A 20,284-nucleotide genomic window follows, 5' to 3' on the forward strand; every position below is an offset into this window, starting at 1 on the left:
GTGCCTTTTCTTAGTGAGATGCAGATGTTCCTTTACATTAGGGCTTTGCAAAGGTGTTTGTAGAAGTTTTTTAATAGCAACAGTTTGCAGACATCATATGTAACCATGTTGGTGTAAAAGGAACCTGGGTCTTTTCCATTAGTCATTTCCCTGCGCACGTGCGCTCTCTCTCTCTCTCTCTCTCTCTCTCTCTCTCTCTCTCTCTCACACACACACACAGTTAGAACTCTTGAGCAGCAGAAGGAAATTGAGGTGCCCCCACCATGCATCTCACTTTGAGGCAGTTATGTTTTGGGCAGGGGCTTGTTCTTGCTTTGACCTCATTTCTGCTGTTGGTATTGTTGGTCTCGTTCTGCTCCTCTTTCTCGGTATCTTTAAGTCCGTGGGTTCCACTGGAGACCAACCAGGTTCATTAGAAATAGCTGACCCTTTCTTTGGCTGAGTCTGGACTTCTGGAGAGTAGATTAAATCCTTTTGTCTTAGTCCAGGTTCAGCTCACACTGGGCTCCTGAAGAGGAGGGAGGAAGGGGAGGATGCCCATTGAGATGGGCGGTGGCTCCAGGCGCCCTGGAAGGTCTTTGGGTAGTGGCTTCTGGTTTCATCCAGCAATTTCAGGAGGCAGGGTCCATTAGCTCAAGACTGAGATGAGCCCAGACCTGGCTGATAACCCAACTGTAGTGAGCTGGGTTCCCACATTAGTTGCTGACTCTTTAAAATGTATCTGGAAGGATCACCTTGTCAAAACCGAGGTTGGACGGGGTGAGTGTCACGGCAGCTGGGGTAGCAGCAGCCAAGCACACAAGACAGCAGGAGCAGGGGGAGCGAGGCGGAGGTGGCCGAGGCGCCGCCACAGTCCTGGGCATTCTCCTGCGAATGCAGAGCAGAGATGAAGGGGCAGCATTTCAGATGAGGCGACCACTCCAGCCAGAGGAGGCGGGGAGTGGGGTGGGGGTCCCTGCGACTAATAGGGGCCAAAAACCTGGGGAAAGGAAGGTTTCAGAAAGTGGAGGAAGCACTGTCCCCTCTCTTAGACCCCGTACATTTTGGGGGCTGTACACAGACCCAGAGCTGGGCTTAGGACTTCTCTGCTTGCCCCGTCTTGGAGTGACTGTGGCTCATCCTCTTAGAATGACTTCAGGGGAGCCATTGGCTCTGAGAGCACCTTTGGGTGGGTCACTGTGCAGCCATGTCCCGCAGAGACAGTACCGTGCACACAGTGCCAGCTCGGGCTCTGCCACGTGGCGGGTGCTCAGTAAGTGTTGGTCACCATTACTATTTTCACATAATGGTTTCCTCCTGTCTGCTGAGATCACCTGGAGCTAACTGCAGCGGCCATCAGGACAATATGGGGAAGCTGTATTTTGATGCACTGAGGGCTCAAACCCTGGGATCTAGGACCTGGGACCCTGGTTAACTGAACATTCGATGGGCGTGCATGAAGGTTTGCCTGTGCAGCTGCATCCCTGTGTCCAGGCACGGCCACAGGGCTGAGGGTTTGGGGAGGAAGACCAAGCCCACCCCTCACCCCAGCCCCCACCTCTGGATGGAAGGCATGACAGGAATCTGGCCGCCGGCGGAGCTTCTGGGAGCGCATTCTGTCACACTTGATGGAGGCGTTATGTGCAGAAGTCACTGTTAAGGCAAACAGCTCAGGACAGGAGCTGACCCTGGAGACTGAGTTCTAGAGGAGCCTACTTCTGGTGGGACCAGCTGCCTTGCTTCCGGGGCAGGAGGCAGCACTGAGGGCCTGGGGGAAGGGCTGCAGAACAAGTAACGATGCTCTGTGGGGAGGGTGGGATGTTGGTGCTGGTCAGCCTTCAAAATCTGAGCCCCTCAGTCTGTCCTGCATCCCCCCTCACCCCACACATCCTGGAAACTGGAAGGATATAGTTGACTTCTGTAGCCTGCTGCAGGATGAGCGGGAAGATGCTACAGTCACAGCTGGGGTCTGTCACCAGGAGGAGAAGGTTACTATGAGGTATCTGTTGCATCACGAATATCCTGCCGCAAAGAGAGAGGTGGGGCCGTGGATCCATGGGAGGCTTGGCACTGGGTTTCTGGGGTGGGTGGGGACACTTCTAGTGTAGAGTTGGCGTGGCGGGGAAGAAACGGAACCACGAGGCAGGTCAGGTCAGGGCAGCTACAGGAACAGCCCTGGGCAACTGCCAGGCTTATTGGCTTATTTTACCCACAAGCCATTGCAAATGATTCTTTCCTAGCAGATGGGAGAAGGTGAGGAAGTCAAAACCGGAACACTTTTGAGAGTGAAAGGAGTTGTTATTAATCTATGCAGGGACGACAGGCATAAATCAAGAGTGTGCCAAGTAAAGAGGGATGTGTGGCTATCCTTGCTTTGGGTGAACGTGGTGGGGGAAGGCCATGGGGGAAATGCAATGCTCAGCCTTGACCACTAGGTGGCACAGTGCCCCTGCGTACTGCCCGGGAGTCTGCGAGGAGGGAGCGAGCCAGGAGTATGGAAGGCCTATTGTGCACCTGGCCGGTGTATTACATAACCACTGCCCCTTGATGAGCATCTTCCTCGGAATGGTTGGTTTTATGTACATGCACACGCACATGCACACGCACACATACGTACATGTGTACATAACCTTCACCACACTGCATGAGGTTGCTGTTACTTCCATTTTGTAGATGAGAAAACGGAGGCTGGAACTGGCTGAGTAACTTGCCCAGCGTTACATACACAGCCAGGAAGTAGCAGAGCCACTTTCTAAACCTAAGCCTGTCTACTCTAAAGTCTTTGCTTTGCCCCACACCATTCCCTCCATCCTTACAACAAGCCTTTGAGCTAAGTGCACAAGTAACAATAGTCCCAAGAAAACCGCTGTGTTCAATTAAAACCCCTCCTGACATTACACAAGGGCAGAGATGGGAACCCGTCTCTGTCTGACACCCAAGGCTGAGGTGTTAAACTAGAAAAGAATTTGACATCTGGGGTCCCCCAAGGACATCCGGGGAAGGAGCCCTTGGTGAATGGCAAGGCTTGCCAAGGGGACACCCTAGAGGAGCCCACTGCCCCCTGGATCAGGAAGGACAGAACTTCCCAGGGAAGGGTCCCCGAGGTCGAGGGTGTGAGTCAGCAGGGGAGAGTCGCTCAGGCCTCCCTGGGCCGGGCTTGGAGAACCGGTTGGATCTAACGGCCTCTGCTGAGGAGGCTGCGGGCCGGGGGGAGGCACCAGCCCACCCGCTCTGAGAACACCCGTGAGCCTTCCCCTTTCACAGGCAGGTTCTAAGGGCGCCGACTTGTTTCCTTCCTCCGCTCTGCCCTTGCCTTCCAAGGTTGCACGATGGAGGTCAGCTTGCGTGGCCCTGACACCCAGCTGCTGCACAGGGGTGAGTGAGACTTGAATTGTGAGACCATTTTTTCCTGACTGGGAGGGCTTTGGGCCTGGCGTGGGGGTGGACTTGCTGACGAGGATCTGGCCTCGGGACCGCCGTTCCCTAGATCCCTGACATTGCACAGCAGACTGTCCACTGTCCCCAGCTGGCCTCCTCCCTCACCCTCTGCCTCCGCCTGTTTCCTTCACTGAGGAGAGTGCAAAACAAAGACCCCGGGGTGGGGGAGGCTTTCACTTGGAGCACCCCTGCTTTCTCCCCACTTGGAGACCACCCCTGGAGGGACTGAGCCCTGCCGAGGCTGGGGGCGGAGGAGCTGCCTCGGGCCTTACTTCTGGCAGGCGCCACACTCGATGATGCCGCTGGCCTCCCGGACGGCCCTCTGGTGCACAAACACAGGGTACTCCGTGTCGCAGGGCTGCAGCGGGTCCTGTTTCTTGTGCTTGTGGGCTGAGGGGCACAGAGGTGCGGACGAGAGAAAAGCCACCATCACATGGGAGGGCCTTGGAGGTCACAACCTGCAGGGATCGGCTTCAACACCTCCAGGACCGGTGTGGCCTCCACACAATGAAATGCCCCCAGTCCGTTTGCAGATGACCCCTCTCGGAACATGGAGAGGGGCGGGGTGGGGGGAAACGAGGAGGGAAAAGGAACGGAATCCAAGGAGCGGAGTAGGTCGCAGTGGAAATGGCAGCAGACTGGGCATCAGGGTGCCTCGGGGGGTCAGTCGTGTGTGATTGACACACGAGCCCCCTGACCTTGCAAAAGCCGCTTCCTGCCTGGGGAAGCCTGCACCCTCCTTGTGAGCTGGGTGGGGAGGTGGGGGGACACCTTCTTCGAGGCTCCTTTCGGCCTCAGTGTGCAGTCTGAGGAAAGCAGAGGTGATCAGAGTGCCCAGGTGTGGCTCTGGGGAGACTCAGCCCCTTCACCCCATCACCCCTCCAATTCAGTCTGGACAGGCGACGTTTTCTCAGCTAAGGTGCTCTGCAAGCGCAGGTTGGGGACAGCCTTGGGCCGCTCTCCTGTCCCCCTGCTGGTCAGGGGGCAGAGCAGCGAGGGCCAGCCCGGCTGCCAGGGGCTGGGGGACAGACGGACAGGGTCCTTGGTGCTCACAGCTGACCTGTGGGCCCTCAGTGCATGCCTGTGCGGTGCACCTGGGGTCACCCCGAAAGGACCCAGAGGGCAGTGGGGTCCCTGGTAGCCCGCTCTGGACGGCCCACGTTTGCTCCCGAGGGGAGTGAACACAAAGGCCAGCTCCCGGGCTGAAGGACGTGATTTCCGTTCAAAGTAGCAGTATCATTTCGTTTATTTCATCAAGGCACTATCCACGCCTTTCTGTTTGCTCTCTGAGCCTGTCTGGGACATAGGCAGGGAAGGTGGTATTCCCTCGCTTTGTAGATGTGACCTTTTGCAGGGTCACACACAGTTAGTAGGGGAGCTGCAGGTCTCCTTAAGCCCCAGGCCCAGAAACATCCCACCAGACTTTGATGGCAGGAGGGGGAGTCTGGAGGGAGAAGAGTCCCAGCTAGAGGAACACCACAGGGTTCGGTGGGGTCTGTACATGGTCAGGGCTACCAAGGTCACATTGCCCTTTAAGGGTGGCTGCTGAGCTCCACCCTCCGGGCCCCTGGGCACTGGCGAGCGGTGCTCTGGCTGACCCTGCAGAGGCTCTGGACTTGGCTCCTGTCCTCCGGGCCCAGGGCCTCGGGCGTCGGCCCAGGGGCGGCTCAGGTGGCCTGTCTGCCGGGTCAGCCAAGCCACTTTGTGTGGGCAGGTCACCTCAGTGGTAGTAGGAGTAACCATGCCAACAACCACAGCTGAGTGGCTTCCCCAGGGTCACCCTCTGCGCCGCACCCAGGCCCTCGGCCCCTGGGCCCAGCGCTCACCCAGGGCGGGCTGACCGGCGGGCGGGCCGGGAGGGCGGAGGGGCTCCCTGGCCACCGGACACTGAAGCGGAGCGCGGGCGCTCGTTCTCAGCTGTTGTAAGAGCGGCTGCTGGCAGAGAAGACAGGGGCAGCTCTGTCCTGACCCTGTGTTCCCTCGCAGAGGGGAGGAGGACCTGTTTCTGAATGGGTGGTGACACATGGTTCCTGGCTCCTGTCACCAACACCAGTGACTGAACTGCCCCCAGAGAGGTCCCGTGAAGACTGGGGTGTGATTTCCAAAAGGAGCCTGGAGTCAGGGCAGGGGTGGCCACGTGAGCGGAGGGTCCGAGGACGCCTCCAGAGGGCCAGCGGCGCAAATGACTGTCCCTCAGGAAGCGAATGCTGGGGGGAGGGGGGTGGGCGTGTCGCCTGGCGCTGGACGGCAGGGCGGGGGGACAGGGTCCCTCGCCTGCAGGGCTGCAGCAGGACCGGCCAAGGCCAGGCATCCGGGTGGTCCAGGAGCCTGGGCCCCAGGGAGTGGGAGGGACCACGTCCCTCTGCAGGTGAAGACCAGGGGGCCTCACTCTCCTGGAAATGTCGTCCTAACTGGTGGACGGGGCAGTTCTTCGATCTGTGGTCAGGCTTTTGGGGTCGCTGGAGGTCTATCCCAGGAGTGCCCCAGGGGTCAGGCAAGGTCACTGCCTGCCACCCCTCAACCCTGAGCTGAGGGCTCGGGGGACGCCTGAGCTGGTGGCTGTCACCTGCACGTGGTCATAGCCACCGAGCCACGTCACCCCTTCCTCTCGGAAGTGTAGACATGCCCCCGAGGAGACGGCTGGTGTTCCATCTTCCCCGGGGCAGGCCTGTTTGGAATCTGGGCTACATCCTCAGCCCTCGGGCGCCCCAGGGTGAAGGCAGCTCAGCCCTCTCGAATGCACCCCTTTAACGGAGAGCCGAGGACAGGCCCATCGCAGCTCCGTGCTGCCCCCAACCCGCACCCAGCTCCACAGTGGGTGCTACTTACAGTGATGGAAGACAGCTTTGGCTGCCCAGGACGTGGGGCCCAGCACAGGGTGGGCCCATGTCGCGGGAGGTCAGAGGTCACAGGTGGGATGTCACATGGGAGGAGTGATGTTGCACGGAGCAGTGTGTCCGCGATGGTGAGATGTCACCCGGAGGTGGGGGAGCCGGAGTGAGGGAAGGTGATGAGAGAAGGCCCAGCAGGATGAGATGAGCGATGAACTGTCAGAGCCCCCCCCCCCAGGTGATGTTTCCAACTGGCTGACTGAAATGACACCGATTCCAAGCACAGGCCCTGCAGTGGGTACTCACCCGCGGCCCCTCTGTGCGCATGCGGGGAGCCCCAGGCACTCCACTCCAGCAGCCACCTGAGGACCAGCACCCGTCGGGACCTGAGGCTGGAGCACGGAGCTCCCAGCTGGTCCCCGTCCAGCCCTGCCCTAGGACATCCCTTCCCTGCTGAGGGTCCCCGAGTGAGCAGAGGAGGCCCTGGCAGCAGCAGGAAGGGGGAGCCCCCCCCACAGGACACTTCCTCCCCAGACCTTCCCTCCTCTGGGCTCCTCCAGAAGACACACCTGCCTGAAGTCCCCAGGCGCTGTCCCCCAACCCCCATCCCAGATCCCCCCACTCACAGCAAGAGCTCATTCATCAGCCATCTGGTGGCAGCTAGAAGGGCAGAGATGGGCTGGGAAGAAGGGGGACAAACGGTTAACCTCAGGCTAGAGACAGTGCTCCATTCGAGACCACAACCCCGAGACACCCCCTCCTGCCCCTCTACCCCTACTCTTTCCCTCTGCCGAGGCCTGGAAAGTTGAGTTATCTGAGCGACTCCTATTGCAGGGCAGACGTCCTGGGTTCGCCACGCCCAGCGAGAAGGCCAGGCAGCGCCTCCTCCTGACCACCCTCTTGGGGGCTTTCTAAGGTCCGATGACGTGTGTGGGCACACTGCTCCGCCAGGCCCGGGACAGCCCCACAGGGCTGCAGTGGGAGTGGGCAGGCGTGGGAGAGGACTTCGGCCAGTCCGGAGGTCGCCCTGGGGCCCGATGCCTGAGGCTGGGTGAGACTCGTGGGGGCTGGCCATCTGGCAGAGTGGCGGTCTGGGGTGACACTCACGCTGACCAAGGGCCGGGCTGCGCTGTGATGGTGATTCGGGGGTTTGCACATGGCCTGGTAGTCATACATGGTCACTCTGAAAGCCAGAGACAGGACACCGGTGAGTCCAGACCCTGCCCCTGCCCCTGCCCCAGGGGGTGTGCCCCAGGGTGTGTGCCCCAGGGCCTTATTCACCCAGGAGCAGGAGAGAGACATGCCAACAATCACATTTCTGTACTTTGCTTTAAAGAAAACAAAGAGTCAAGGTGGAATGTCTCCTAAGGGCCCAACGACCATACGCCCCTCCCCTCATGTCAAGTCCCTGGCTTCAGAAAGGTTGTTTTTGGAGCACTTTGGGGGCTCTCACTGTGGGTTTTTGAGGTCAGGATCCTGAGATCTGTCTGGACCATGTAGCATCAGATCCTGCCTTTTCTGTGAGTATTCAGATGGGGAGAAGCATGGCCCACTTACTGGCTGAATACCCCCATGCTGAGCAGCTGGGTCATGAGAGCACCGTCCACCTCCCCCAGAAACCTTCCCATCTGTGAGGGAGAGAGAGAGAGAGAGGGCGAGTAGGGTGAGGACTTCTAACCCCCCCACCCTGGCCCAGGCTCACTTCTGAGCTCCAGACTTTAGCTACCACTTGGGTTTTCCCTGCAGATGCCCCTTGACGTAATCCAAGCGGATCCATTCCGCTGCCTGCCCTCCCTTTAACCCGGACCCTGCCACGGTCTCATCTCAGCTTCTACAACTCGAAGTCGCATCCATTAGTCATCTATGAAATCAATCTAGGGTTTGCAGTTACATTTTTTTTAAGGTACAGAATTCCTTTGAACGGTCAGTGTGAACCCCCTGCGGCAAGGTTAACGGGTTTTCTGGAACTTGACGTGTGTGCGTGTGTGTGTGTGAGATGGCTCAGATGTACAATGTGTTTCTTTCTGCGGGTCGTGGTCACAGGAGGCTCAGCAGCGGCGGTCTGTCTCTTAGCGGACATCCTTATCAGCCAGCTGAACCGGGCTCAGAACTCGGGGCTGCCTTTGATTTGCCCTCCCTCCCGCCCTGCCCCTCTTCCAGCCAATCAGTGTCCTGTGGCTCTGTCATTCACCATCCCATCCATGGACAGTGACTTAACCTAAACCCTGTCCTTTCCACAGCCACTTCGCCCTCGTAACTGCTCTCTCCGGGCCCAGGTCCTCGGTCACTGCTGCCAGACAGTCTCCCTCACACACAGCTGGGATCCGGTCACTCTCTTCTTCGTTCCCTAGAACAGGACGCCCCTCCCCCCTTCAGTGCCCTGTCAACACTGGGTGAGCACCTGACTATGCTGGGCGTCCTCCAAGCCAGCAAGGTCAGCTCACCCCACGCCTCATGGCTGCACCCCTCCCTCCTGCCGGCCTCTAGCTCCTGCTGGTCCTCAGCCTGGCAGAGAGCTGGGACCTGGGTGTTGGGTTTTCATTCAAACCCTGGCTCTGCCACCCCTGCCCGGTGACCATGGGCAGGTTGTTGAAGAGATGGGGATAGTGTGTGCCAAGTGTCTGGCCCACAGCAAAGGCTGGGTAAGTGGCAGCCAGAATGACAAGGAGACACTGGGGCCCCCTCCCTGCCTCAATCACCCTCCCCAAGTCCTCACTCCAAGAAGCGGCCCTTCTCATCCCCCTCTAAGAAGTCCTTCCTTCCTCACATCTCCAGTCAGAGTGATGCTCCTTCTCTGCGCTAAGTGCTGACAGACTGACCACAAAAGCACACGGAGGAAAACGGAGTCAGACTTGTCAGCTCTGGTCCCTCTGTGCCTGGGAGGCCCAGGTGTTCTGACCGGGGCCCGAGGGGAGCCTTGCAGAGGGCTGTGGACGGCAGGGCCCCGCACGCAGGAGTCAAGGACATTCAGGGACAGATGGCAAGCAGGAAGGTGAGAGGCATGCAGGGCAGCCCTGAAGCCGCCTGAAGTCTGCTCCCCACAGACCACACAGTGTCCTGTTCACGGTTTTGCTCAGTGACATCTGCTGGAGGGAGGTCCGTGCGAACCGACAAGGGGATGAATGAAGAGTGTGTGTGATCTGTTCCCAGGGAAAGTGCAATGAGGGGGACTGGAACCTCCTGATGAGGCTGTCCCCTTCTCCTCCCTAATTTTAGGCTTATTCACCAAAAACCCTGTGGTTTAGACACTTGATTCTGAGAAGGATAAAATAAGACAAACTGCTAGACACTGGAAAAAATGTGTCCTCTGTAAATAAACAATTTGACTTTGAGGATGTGTCCCTCTGCAGAGAATATCCATCCTCCTCTTCTTTGGTAGGGAGATACTGACTTTAATTACAGTAGTGGAAGTGTGCTGGGCCCATAATTACGGTAGCAATATGTGCAACAAAAAGACTACACTTCCCAGACACCCCTGCGGCTGGGGCTGGCCAATGACGTGAGCAAAGTCTTGGTGGGACTTCCAGGAATGTGTTTAAAGGGTGATGACTCTGCCGGAGGGGCACCTCAAGCAGGTGCCTTCTTCTTGTCTGGAAAGTGGACAAGAAGGCAGGAGCTCCTGTACCCAGGTTGTGACCCTGAGGATGGAGGCACCTGGTGACCAGACCAGGCCTGGGCTGCCTTCATCCAGTCTTTTTGTGAAAGAAATCACCTTTCATTTGCTTAAGTCACTGCTGTGGGGATAGTAGAACACAATTCCTAGCTGACACAGTTTCATTTGAACTTAGAGGGAATCAGTGCCTCAAACAGGTAAACTGATCGAATTTCCTAAATCAGCAAAGCCGAGGTCCAACCATTCCACCTTGGGCACCCGGTCAATGTGGGCCCCGCAGACTGACCGTGGAGGGGCACCCAGCACAGCAGGGGGGGACCACAGGGCTTTGCAGCCCCAGCGCAGAAGGGGCGCTGGGAGCGCCCCCGGCCAGCTGGGTGTGCTGGGGCAGCTCCGCCCTCACTGAGGGTCTCCAACACACCCGCAGTGGTCCCCTGGGCTGCTGGGCAGAGGGCCTGGGGCTCCCTGAGTTTCCCATATGCACTGAGGCAGGGTGAGGGGAGGTCCTGGGAGGCGCCCCAGGAGCCTGGAGCGGAGAGAGGGCAGGTGGCAGCCGCGAGCAGAACTGGTGGCAGCAGCAGCAGCCTCGGGCGCGGGCTGATCCCGTGCCTTGTGAGCCTGCTGTCCCCAGGGATTCGGGGGACCAGAGGGTGAATTAAGGCAAAGATTCACTCTGGTGTAGGAACGGCGCAAATGTTATATGGCCTCCATACCTGGGGACAGCCTCAGTTTCTTCTCTAAAAACGGGAAAACTCATCCTCCTAAGGGGGTGAGGAGTATATGAATGACTGGAGTGGAATCACTGTGCACAGCTCCTGGGTGGGGGTAACCCATTCATTCCTTCCATTGAACAGTCCGAGTCCCCTGAGCTGCCCGGTCTCTTGACAAGTGCCTTTGGCCCCACAGTGGGGCCCAGAAGAGTGTGGAGGGGTGGGCACCAGGTCCTGGGGAGCCTCTGCTGCCATTGCCGTCTCAAGGTTCAGGTGACCCACTGAATTTCACCCAACTCAAGCTGCCCAAATGAGGGTGCCCCGGGCCCCGGAAGGTAGAGTGCGGAGAAGCCCAGAGACATGCTGAGGCAGGCGGTGAGGGGCGGGGCCGAAGGGGCAAGTTCAGAAGCACGTGCAGGGCAGGGAGGTTTCTCATGCACCCACTCCACCCCCTGCCGCGCAGTGAGCCTGCCATGCCACACGGCAGGGGGACGCAGAGCTCGGGGAGGGGGGGGAAGGGAGCCAAGGAAACAGCTGAGCCCAGGACAGGCCGCCAGAGGCCCTGTGAGGGCAGAAGGATTGCCCAGGTGTGAGGGCCTGGCGGGCACTGGCTCTGTGGGCTGCGGTCTGGGAGGGAGGAGGTGCTAAGCCTCCTGAGAGATTTAAGCCCTTAGGGAGAGACACCCCAATGGGGGCGTCTGTTTTAAAGCTCCCGTGAGTGGGTGCTACCCACAGGCAAATGGCGGGAGTCAGAGTCCCCAATTCCAGGTGACCAATCCACTGTAAACATTGACTTGTCATCTCTGGGCCTGTGAGGTCTGCTTTCTTCCTAGGTCCCAAATAGGCGGTGATCCCGTCCTTTGTAGTTTATTATAAGACTGAGTTCTGAGCTGGAAGAGAGGCCCAGTGGGGAGCGAGGGCAGGTCCGGCAGCGGGATGCCCACCGGCAGCCTCGGACCTGCCCCCTGCCCCACTGCGCAGAGAAGGCCGCTGTCCTGGGGCATGCCTGCCTCGCCCAGCACAGTCTCGATTTCGTCAGCACCGTGCTCTCCCAGCTGACTTCCCTCCCCACAGGCCTTTTCTAGAAACCCCCTCACCCTCCGATCACTGCTCTTCACTTGTATCGGGCTTTTCTGCAGCTGTGAGTTTGGGGTTGATAACCGAACCCCGCAGAGCCTCTGGTATACAATGAGACTAATACCATCACTCGAGCCCCCCTTTCCTGAGGTCTCACGGTGTGGGGAGAGGAGGAAGGGACATCGTGGTTGGGGGTGACCAGGCACAGTGGGAGCTGGGGGCTCTGGAAAAGTTCCAGCAGGTCCCAACCCTATTAATGAACATTAGAATCCATTTCAGCCCGGCTGGTGTGGTTGAGAGTCGACCCATACACCAAGAGGTCGCTGGTTCGATTCCCAGTCAGGGCACATGCCCAGGTTGTGGGCCCGATCTCTAGTGGGGGCATGCAGGAGGCGGCCAATCGATGTTCCGTCTCATCGATGTTTCTCTCTCTTGCTCCCTCTTACTTCCTCTCTCTTGAAAATCAATAAAGGGAAAAAAATTTTTTTTTTTAAAAATCCATTTCATTTGTACCCTGCTTCATTGTACAAGGGATTTGTAAAATTTCATACAACTTTATAAGATAATACAATAGCTGAGAAGGTGGGTAAATCAGCTAAGTAAACGCATACTTCATAGAATATAAGCCTCTGAATAACTGCTACCATATTTTGTTCAAAGTGGTGCCCAGTGATGTCATGACGTGTGGAGACAACAGGACCACAGGGAGCCGTGCCCAGGGCCCCTTTGGGATGCCTGTCACTGGGCCCCACTCCCTGCAAGGTTGTCCTGCCGCCTCTCGCAGGGGTCGGCAAATGATGGCCCATGGGCCAAATCTGGCTCTTTAGCTAAGAATGTGTTTCTATTTTCAAATGGCAGGAAAAAAATAAAAAGGATTAGTAGTACTCTATGACACATGCAAATTATGTGAAATCGCATTCCAGCTCCTATGATTACATTTAACTGGAGCAGAGCCACGCCCACCCGTGGCAGACTGTCTGCCCGGCACCCGTGCTGCAGGGGCTGAGCGCTCGAGGTGTCTGGTCCCAAGAGCCTCCCCACGCGCCCTCTGGCCCTGCAGGAGCCTTGCAGACGGCTGCTCCGAGCGGCCTCCGGCGTGGCTGTCCTCTCCCTGCCTCTTGCCTCTCTCTTTCCCAGGAGTCCGGCCTCCCTCACTCTCTGAAACTCTGGCCCTTGAAAGCCAACACCACAGGGACCTGCAGACACGGCCCGGCTCAGTTCCCCGGGCAGCAGGGGTCAGCGCATGAATGATTGAGAGCATCGGCTAGGCCCAAAGCCTCCTTCCAGCGCGAGTTTCAACTTCTGTCATCGCCCACTTTCTCCCAGGGCAGCTGAGAAATACTAAATAAACGGGGGCTCTGGCCAGCGGAGAGTGGCGTGGCCAGCAGTGGGCATGAAAGGGACGAGAAGGATGAGCAGCGGCCCCCAGGGCACTGCAGTGGACGGACCATTAGCAGTTCGAGTCTCACAAGAGGCATCATGGTGGTCAGCCGGCCCCCAACTCCGGTGGAACAGGAAAATGGACAAAACCATCTTCACTCCGGCTGCAGAAACAGGCTCCTCAGAAGCGGGTCATTCAGAATCTCTCCAGGAGCCAGACTCTATGATCGTGGGTGCGGCTTCCTCAGTTGCCTCTTTCCCACATCTCCTTCCCATGCCCTGGTTCCTGCCGTGTTCTGATGACTTTGTTGGACCCTGGGCCTGGCTCTGGTGAGGCCAGAGCACGGAACCAGCCATGGCCCTGCCCGGCACCCCCAGGCTGTTCCCCCAGCCATGGCCCCGCCCCGGCACCCCCAGGCTGTTCCCCCAGCCATGGCCCCGCCCCGGCACCCCCAGGCTGTTCCCCTAGCCATGGCCCCGCCCCGGCACCCCCAGGCTGTTCCCCCAGCTCTGCGATCCCCCAGGCACTGAGAGTTGGGACCAGGAGTGACCTTAGACATCAGGTCGTGCAGCCCCTGACTTGAGAGAGGAGGAAACCGAGGCAGGGCTAATGGAAGCTGCCTAACCAGTCATGCATCCAGTCAGGACCACGCTCCCCCTGGACCACTCTCTTCTCCTTCCACCGAGGCTCAGCTGGGAGGCCATTTCAATGCCCCCGGCTCGGTTCAGGAAATTCTTCTCCTGAAGATATTCAGGTTTGGCTCAGGTTTGACTAGGCTTCTTTTTAGTTTGATTTCTGGCTAAATAAACAATCTAGGGGCCCAGCCTGGGGCTTGGCAAAACAAACTGATGATGGCACCTTCTCTTTTGCCTCTGTGAGCACATGCGGGGTCCAGGGAGCCGGCCCCTTGCCCCGGGGAAGAGCGTATGTGCCAGCCGGGAGCAGTGAGAAGTCTCACCTCCGGCCTTCATTCCCCCCCGCCAGCAAACGGAGGCACAGGGTTAGAAAGGATTTTCCCCAGGGGAGGTCCAGGCAGGAAGACAGCACAAAATGGGGAAGGCCTGGCCCTCTGGACCCCGAAGGTAGAAGGGGAGGGTTCTGTGGTCTGAATGCAGTATGTCCCCCCAAATTCACAAGTTGAACCTAATTGCCAAGGTAATGGTTGAAGGTGGAGCCTTTGGGAGGCAATTAAGCCATGAGAGCAGAGCCCTCAGAAATGGTTCGTGTTCTCATAAAGGAGACCCCAGAGAGCTCCCCTGTCCCTCCTATCACATGAGGGTACCATAAGTTTGCGACACGGACGAGGGCCCTCAGTCAACCAGGCTGGTGCCCTGATCCTGGGTTTCTGCCCTTCACAACTAGGAGAATACATTTCTGCTTACACCAGCCTGCAGGACTAGTGGGGAGGGGAAGGTGACAGAGGGGAGGAGATAATGAGCAGTAGGAGGGTGCCTGGGCTCTGGGAGGGGGCCCCTTGAAGGCCACGCCCCCCAGCGACACAGCCACAGCGGAGAGCAGCCACCGTGGGCCCTGAGAGGTCGCCTTGCTGAGCATCTCCCATGATGTGGACAATCTCCCTACCAACCTTGGGGGAAGGCCTGATTAGTTACTGACGAAATAAAGAAGGAATCTGTCTTATGACCATCCGAGTTGACAGGTGTCTGAATTTTGTAATCTGGCCATGTTGACTTTGGTTCGAAGAGGACATCCCATTTTCTTCAGACCTTACACCCTGATTGGCTCTAAGCAACAGCACTGCCTGGGCTATTCCTCTGAAGACATGACTAACTTTCCCCTAGGCCCGGGTCCCCAGCCCCTTACCTCCTGGGGCCTCTCTGAGATCAGGATGAACCCGTTGTCGTCGATGGTGAAGCAGTCCAGGTCCTGGGGAGAAACCGGAAGGGAGGTGAGGCCAGGCCCTGCCACCGACCCCCTGGGCCCCCTGCCTGTCCTGACATTTGGGAAGGCAGGTCTCCAGTCTAGTGAGAAGGTGCCCTCTGTGGAGCCCGGCACTGCAGGAGAGGGGCAGCTGGGAGGGAGGGCAGCTGGCCCATCAAGGGGACGTGGGTTGAGGGGTCCGTGGCTCCCACTTCCATACTCTTCCCACGGGGAAGGACTTACACTGTCCTGACAGCTTTGTGGGCACGGCCCATCCCCCGCGCTGCACTGGAAGGAAGAAGAGACATGGTAGTGTGTACATGCCCGAGTGTGTGCCCGGTAGACCTGTGGCATGAGAGTGGGAGCTCTGTGTGAAGTACATTTGTGTTGTGTGTTGATGTGTGGGGACCGGTGGATGTGTGTTTATGGTATGCTAGGTTTGGTGTGTGTAATGTATGGTATATGTGGTATGTGTAGGGTATGTGCAATGTGTATATGTTGGTATATATGTGGGCGTGCATGTATGTATTTGATGTAGGGGGCGTGGTAGTGAGGGCGGGGCACGGAAGCAGGACCCTTGCCGCCTGCAGGGAGGTCAGCCGTATTGCCGGGAGCCTCAGGGTGGGGGCTTCTCACTGTCCCATGTCATCCTGCAGGATGTGCGGCCAACCCCAGGCTGCCGGGCTGGTGCTCCTTCCCCCTCCCCTCCCTTCCGGCTTCATTCTCTGGTCCCCGAAACCTGTTCAAAGTGAGGGCCTGGCAACAAGTGAATGGGACCATGGAACAGAGGAGGCTCCATGCCTTGGGGACAGCTTCGGGCTGGCGGGGCTGTGGAAGACAGTGGGGAGCCCCAGAAAGCCCAGGAGAGGCCAGGTCTGAGGGTGCTGGGAGCAGAGGCAGGGGAGGAGGAGGCGGGACGGGAAGGGCTGTGGGAAGGCCATGCTCAACTGGTGGACCGCACACTGGGCCTGGGTTCTGGCTGCAGGGACCGAGCAGGGCGGTCGCCTTACTCTGCTGTGTGGGCGTCTGGGGCAGCAGAGACCTAGTGAATGACAGGCCAGGCCCAGAGGGGGCGCGGTGTCCTCCCCTTGTCCCGGGTCTAAGCTGAGAGACAGCCCTGGGTGAGGGGGCCAGAGATGGAGGCCCCAGGCAGAGGAGCGAGGAGGCGAGGAACCAAGAAAGGCAGAGGAGAGGACCCAGGAGCTGCCGGTGGCCCAGGAGGGAGGCCGGGAGGCCGTGGGGCAGCCTGGAAGCCTCTGAAAGTGCAGCCCCTCTTCCCCGTGGAGAGGTTGGGGATCCCTCCGGCTGGACCGGCCCCACCACCATCACACCCACCTGCTGTGTGGCTGCCCAGAAGGTGCGCTGCAGGAAGTCCAGCCTCATTTGGACGCCCACCGCTGTGGGGGAGGGGTGGCGGGAGGGAAGAGAGTGGGAGAGAAAAACAGATTCCCGTTAAAGGGGCCCCAGCAGCGGGAACCGAGGGAGAGAGGACACCAGGCGGGAGCTCCGAGTCAGCCGGCCGGCAGCACGCGGACTGAGGTTCCTGGGAGTGGGGTCAGGGACAAAGCAAGAAAGACTGGTGGCTTCTGTGTCTCCACAGCAGACGGCACCAGAAAATGGTCCAAGAGAAAGATGAGGCCTGGGTTCTAGAAACTGTAAATTGAGGACGGCATTCATCCCAGATCTGGGGGAACTCAAGGTGGTGCACTGGGTAGATCATTCTTCCTTCCCCACAGGTGAAAAAGTAGAGGCAGAGAGACCAAGCCCCTTGCTCAAGGTCACGTGACTAAAAATGGTGGAATTCGGGCCACTGTGGGTTGAGTAGCTCAGGGGGCCTTCTAGATTTCCAGCCTGACCCAACAACCTCTCTTGTACCCAATTTCTCCCAGATTTGCAGGTAGGTCCCAGAAAACTCGAGACTGTCTCAGCCTGCAAAAACCACTCTTTTGATATTGCCACTTACAAGGGCCACCCATGCCCCTTTGGTTCCCAAATAGGTGCTGAGGACGTAAGCTGGTGCTCACATCCGAAGAGAAATTTGGCACCAAAGAATAGAAAAAAGGGGGGGCTTATCTTGAAAAGAAAAAGAATAAAAAAACTAGGCCGACTTCCTACGGCCTGGGATAATAATATCGAGAACGTGCTGAGCGCCAGGGGCGTTTCGGGCCTGAGCTGGTGTCATCCGGTTCTATTATTATTCTGACTTCACAGCTGGGGAAACAGAGGCTCACAGAGATTACATGGCTTACCCAGTCACCCAGCCCCTGAGACAGAACCAGGGCCCTGGGTCTGTCGCTGAGGCTCTTAGCCTCTCTGTTCCCTGGGCTGACTCAGTCCAGGGGTTCAGGAGTTGAGGGGCAAACACTCGCCCCCTCTGGGCTTCAGTTCCCTCATCTGTGAAGTGGGAAAGCACCTGGGCTCCTAGCCAGGATGCCGTGTTCAAGAGACATTCTGCAGTCACCCCAGTGGTATTCATTGGAGACATTTCCCATCACAGTCACATGCTAACTTCCTGAGACTTGGATGACTCTTCTGAAATGGACCGGACTTCTAGTAGTGCCCAGATACAGACTCGTATCCTTTTGTTTTTTCTTTTTTTTATCCTCACCCGAGGACATTTTTCCATTGTTTGTTCAGATAGAGTGGGAGGGAGAGAGAGGAAGAGAGAGAGAGAGAGAGAAACATCGACGTGAAAGGGACACATCGAGTGGCTGCCACCCACACAACCAACCAGGGCCAGGGACAAACTGCAATCAAGATACGCGCCCTTAGCAGGAACTGAACCCGGGTCTCTCTGGACTGCAGGCCAATGCTCTAACCGCTGAGCCAAACCGGCCAGGGCTCCTTTTGTTTTTTCAATATAGAAAATCCTAGAGAAATCTGATGGGAAAAAAAAAAATGGGAGAGACCAGGGGAGAGAGAGTCAATGGGCCAGAGTTCCCGCCCCAGGTTGGACGAGAGCCTTTATTCTCTAGCTTCAGCCACATCAGAATCACCTAGGTGGTTAGTTAAAACCCATCCCCAGAGCTTGTCATTCAGTAGGTCTGGGTGGGGCCTGCGAATTTGCATTTCTCAAGTGCTCTCAGGTGACGCTGCTGCTGCTGTCCAGAGACCGTATTTTGGGGACCACTGCTGTAAAACATCCCTGTCTGACCAAACTTTCTAAGAGGGGGAGCTGTTCTAGGTCTGAATTGCCTCACACTGCAGCCACTAGTCACATGTGTCTTTTGAGCCCTTGAAATGTGGCTCCTGTGACTGAGGACCTGAGTTTTAAAATTTTTATTTAGTTTTAATTAATGTCAATAGCTACCTGTGCCTGGGGGCCACCATATTGGACAGCGCAGTTCTAGAGTCTCATGTTTGCAGATGAAGACACCAGGCCTGAGAGCCCCTCCCCCCTGGTCTCCTGGCACTTCTTGGGCTGGAACTGTGGCTCCCCCTCTGGAACAGGCCCTGTGGTGCGGCAACGTGTGCTTCTATGGGGACTTCTTTGCTGCTTCAAGGTCCAGGTGGGCCCACTTCTCCTTGGTGAGACACAGACACAGCAGGTGCCGCCGGAGGCCCTGGTTGCCACGCCCCTCCTCCCTCTCACATCTCTCCTCCTGAGGCTGCAGGGGCCCTCAGTTCGTATTCTTCCTTTGAAGACCACTCTTGATATTCATCTTAGACAGAGTTTTTTTCACCTTTAGAAAAAGGAGTGAAAGAGGAGGAACCTTCTCTAGAAATGGTCAGAGGGGAGTCACTAACGCTTAGGGTGATCAGACCTTTGGGATTCAGGAAAGCTTCTTTACTCTGGTCCTCGGCCCCTGCGGGCAAAGCGTCCTCAGACTATTTCTAGAACGAGGCTCTGTCTTTCTATCACTGGGTCAGTGCCAAGTCTCCTAGAATCACGACATTTCTGAGCTGGAAGAAGTTCTATGATTCTAACAGAGGGAGTCTTGAGAAGGTGGGGTTAATACTTTCTGAATGAGCCCTGGACGGTTTGGCTCAGCGGTTAGAGCATCCACTCGAGGACCAGAGAGTCCCGGGTTCGGTTCCCGCTGAGGGCACGTACCTCGGTTGCAGTTTGTCCTCGGCCCTGGTTGGGGTTGTGTAGGTGGCAGCCGGTCGATGTGTCTCTCTCACCATTGATGTTTCTCTCTCTCTCCCTCCCGCTCTATCTGAAGATGAATGCAAAAATGTCCTCAGGTGAGGATTAAAAAAAAAAGGAAAAGACTTACTGTTACTTAAAAAAAAAACACAAAAAACTTTCCAAATGAAACAGGTTTTTGAGGCTCTTGGGTGGAAATGGGGCACAGAGCAGATTCCCCCACTAGGTCCCTCTCACAGCTGGACTATGAGCTCCTCCAAGGCCAGCTCCGGGTCCTGTGCATCCGGGTATCCTTTGCAGAATTTACAACATTCTAACTGCCTCCTGACGTCTCTGCTCGAGTCCCCAACAGGCATTTCAAACTTCACATGTCCAAAACTTAACCCTGGCGTTTCCTCCCAAAACCTGACCCTCCTTGAGATCCTTTTCCATCTGAGGGCACATTCTCCACCGAATTGTTTTCATGTTCCTCCATCCCATCCAAGTTCTGCAGACCTTATTCCAAATCTACTTCCCTCCCCTGTCACCAGTCTGGGCTGAACTATCATCTCACTCACTCGGACTAATGGAATAAACCCCTTAGAGGTTTGCCTATCTGTTCAGGATCTGTTCTGCACACGGCCATGAGACTGATCTCTCTGAAGATCGAGTCACAGTCACACCCTTGCTTCACACCTCCCGGTGCCTCCCCACTGCTCTGTGAACAAAATCTGAAGTCCCGTGTGATGTTGCCGACAAGACTCTAAAGAGCTGGCTCTCTCTCTCTCTCTCTCTCTCTCTCTCTCTCTTTGTTAATCCTCACCCTAGGATATTTTTTCCATTAATTTTTAGAGAGTGGAAGGAGGAAAGGGGAGAGAGAGAGAGCAACATAGATATGAAAGGAACACATCGATTGGTTGCCTCCTGCATGCACCTCAAGCAGGGCTGGGGATGGAACCTGCAACCCAGGTATGTGCCCTTGACCAGACTTTAACCTGTGACCCTTTGTGGTGTGTTGGCCAATGCTCTAACCACTTAGCACACCAGCCAGGGCTCTCTCATCACTCTTTTAAATTCTAAGCAACATTGCTTATTTATTTTTATTCTCAATTATTGTTCGTCTCACACCATTAGAATGGCTATTAGCAGGCAAGGGGGTTGAGTTCTGCTCCCTAGCACCTAGAATAGTACCCAGCACAGAGTGGGGTGCAATAAAGAAATACTTGGGAATCCCACTGTGTCAGCCACTTGATTAAGAAGCAAATTCTACAAGATCTCTTTTGTCCCTTGCCTCTGGGGTTCGAGACC

The 20,284-nt window shown here is 57.0% G+C and overlaps 1 protein-coding gene across 1 annotated transcript in view; it reads right to left on the reverse strand.

The window, feature by feature from the left end:
* Nucleotides 1–211: 211 nt before the first annotated feature.
* The window catches only part of CACNA2D4 (calcium voltage-gated channel auxiliary subunit alpha2delta 4), a 116,008-nt gene continuing 95,935 nt past the window's right edge, over nt 212–20,284 (reverse strand). The window contains 13 exon segments of the mRNA XM_036250900.1: nt 212–804; nt 807–867; nt 1,538–1,620; nt 1,889–2,001; nt 3,690–3,807; nt 6,247–6,267; nt 6,555–6,610; nt 6,875–6,927; nt 7,356–7,431; nt 7,806–7,876; nt 14,851–14,913; nt 15,151–15,195; nt 16,243–16,304. Coding sequence (XP_036106793.1) covers nt 767–804; nt 807–867; nt 1,538–1,620; nt 1,889–2,001; nt 3,690–3,807; nt 6,247–6,267; nt 6,555–6,610; nt 6,875–6,927; nt 7,356–7,431; nt 7,806–7,876; nt 14,851–14,913; nt 15,151–15,195; nt 16,243–16,304 — 860 coding nt within the window. The 3' untranslated portion in view covers nt 212–766.

The sequence above is a fragment of the Molossus molossus genome, unplaced genomic scaffold (assembly GCF_014108415.1).
Source record: "Molossus molossus isolate mMolMol1 unplaced genomic scaffold, mMolMol1.p scaffold_m16_p_10, whole genome shotgun sequence".
NCBI classification, from domain to species: domain Eukaryota; kingdom Metazoa; phylum Chordata; class Mammalia; order Chiroptera; family Molossidae; genus Molossus; species Molossus molossus.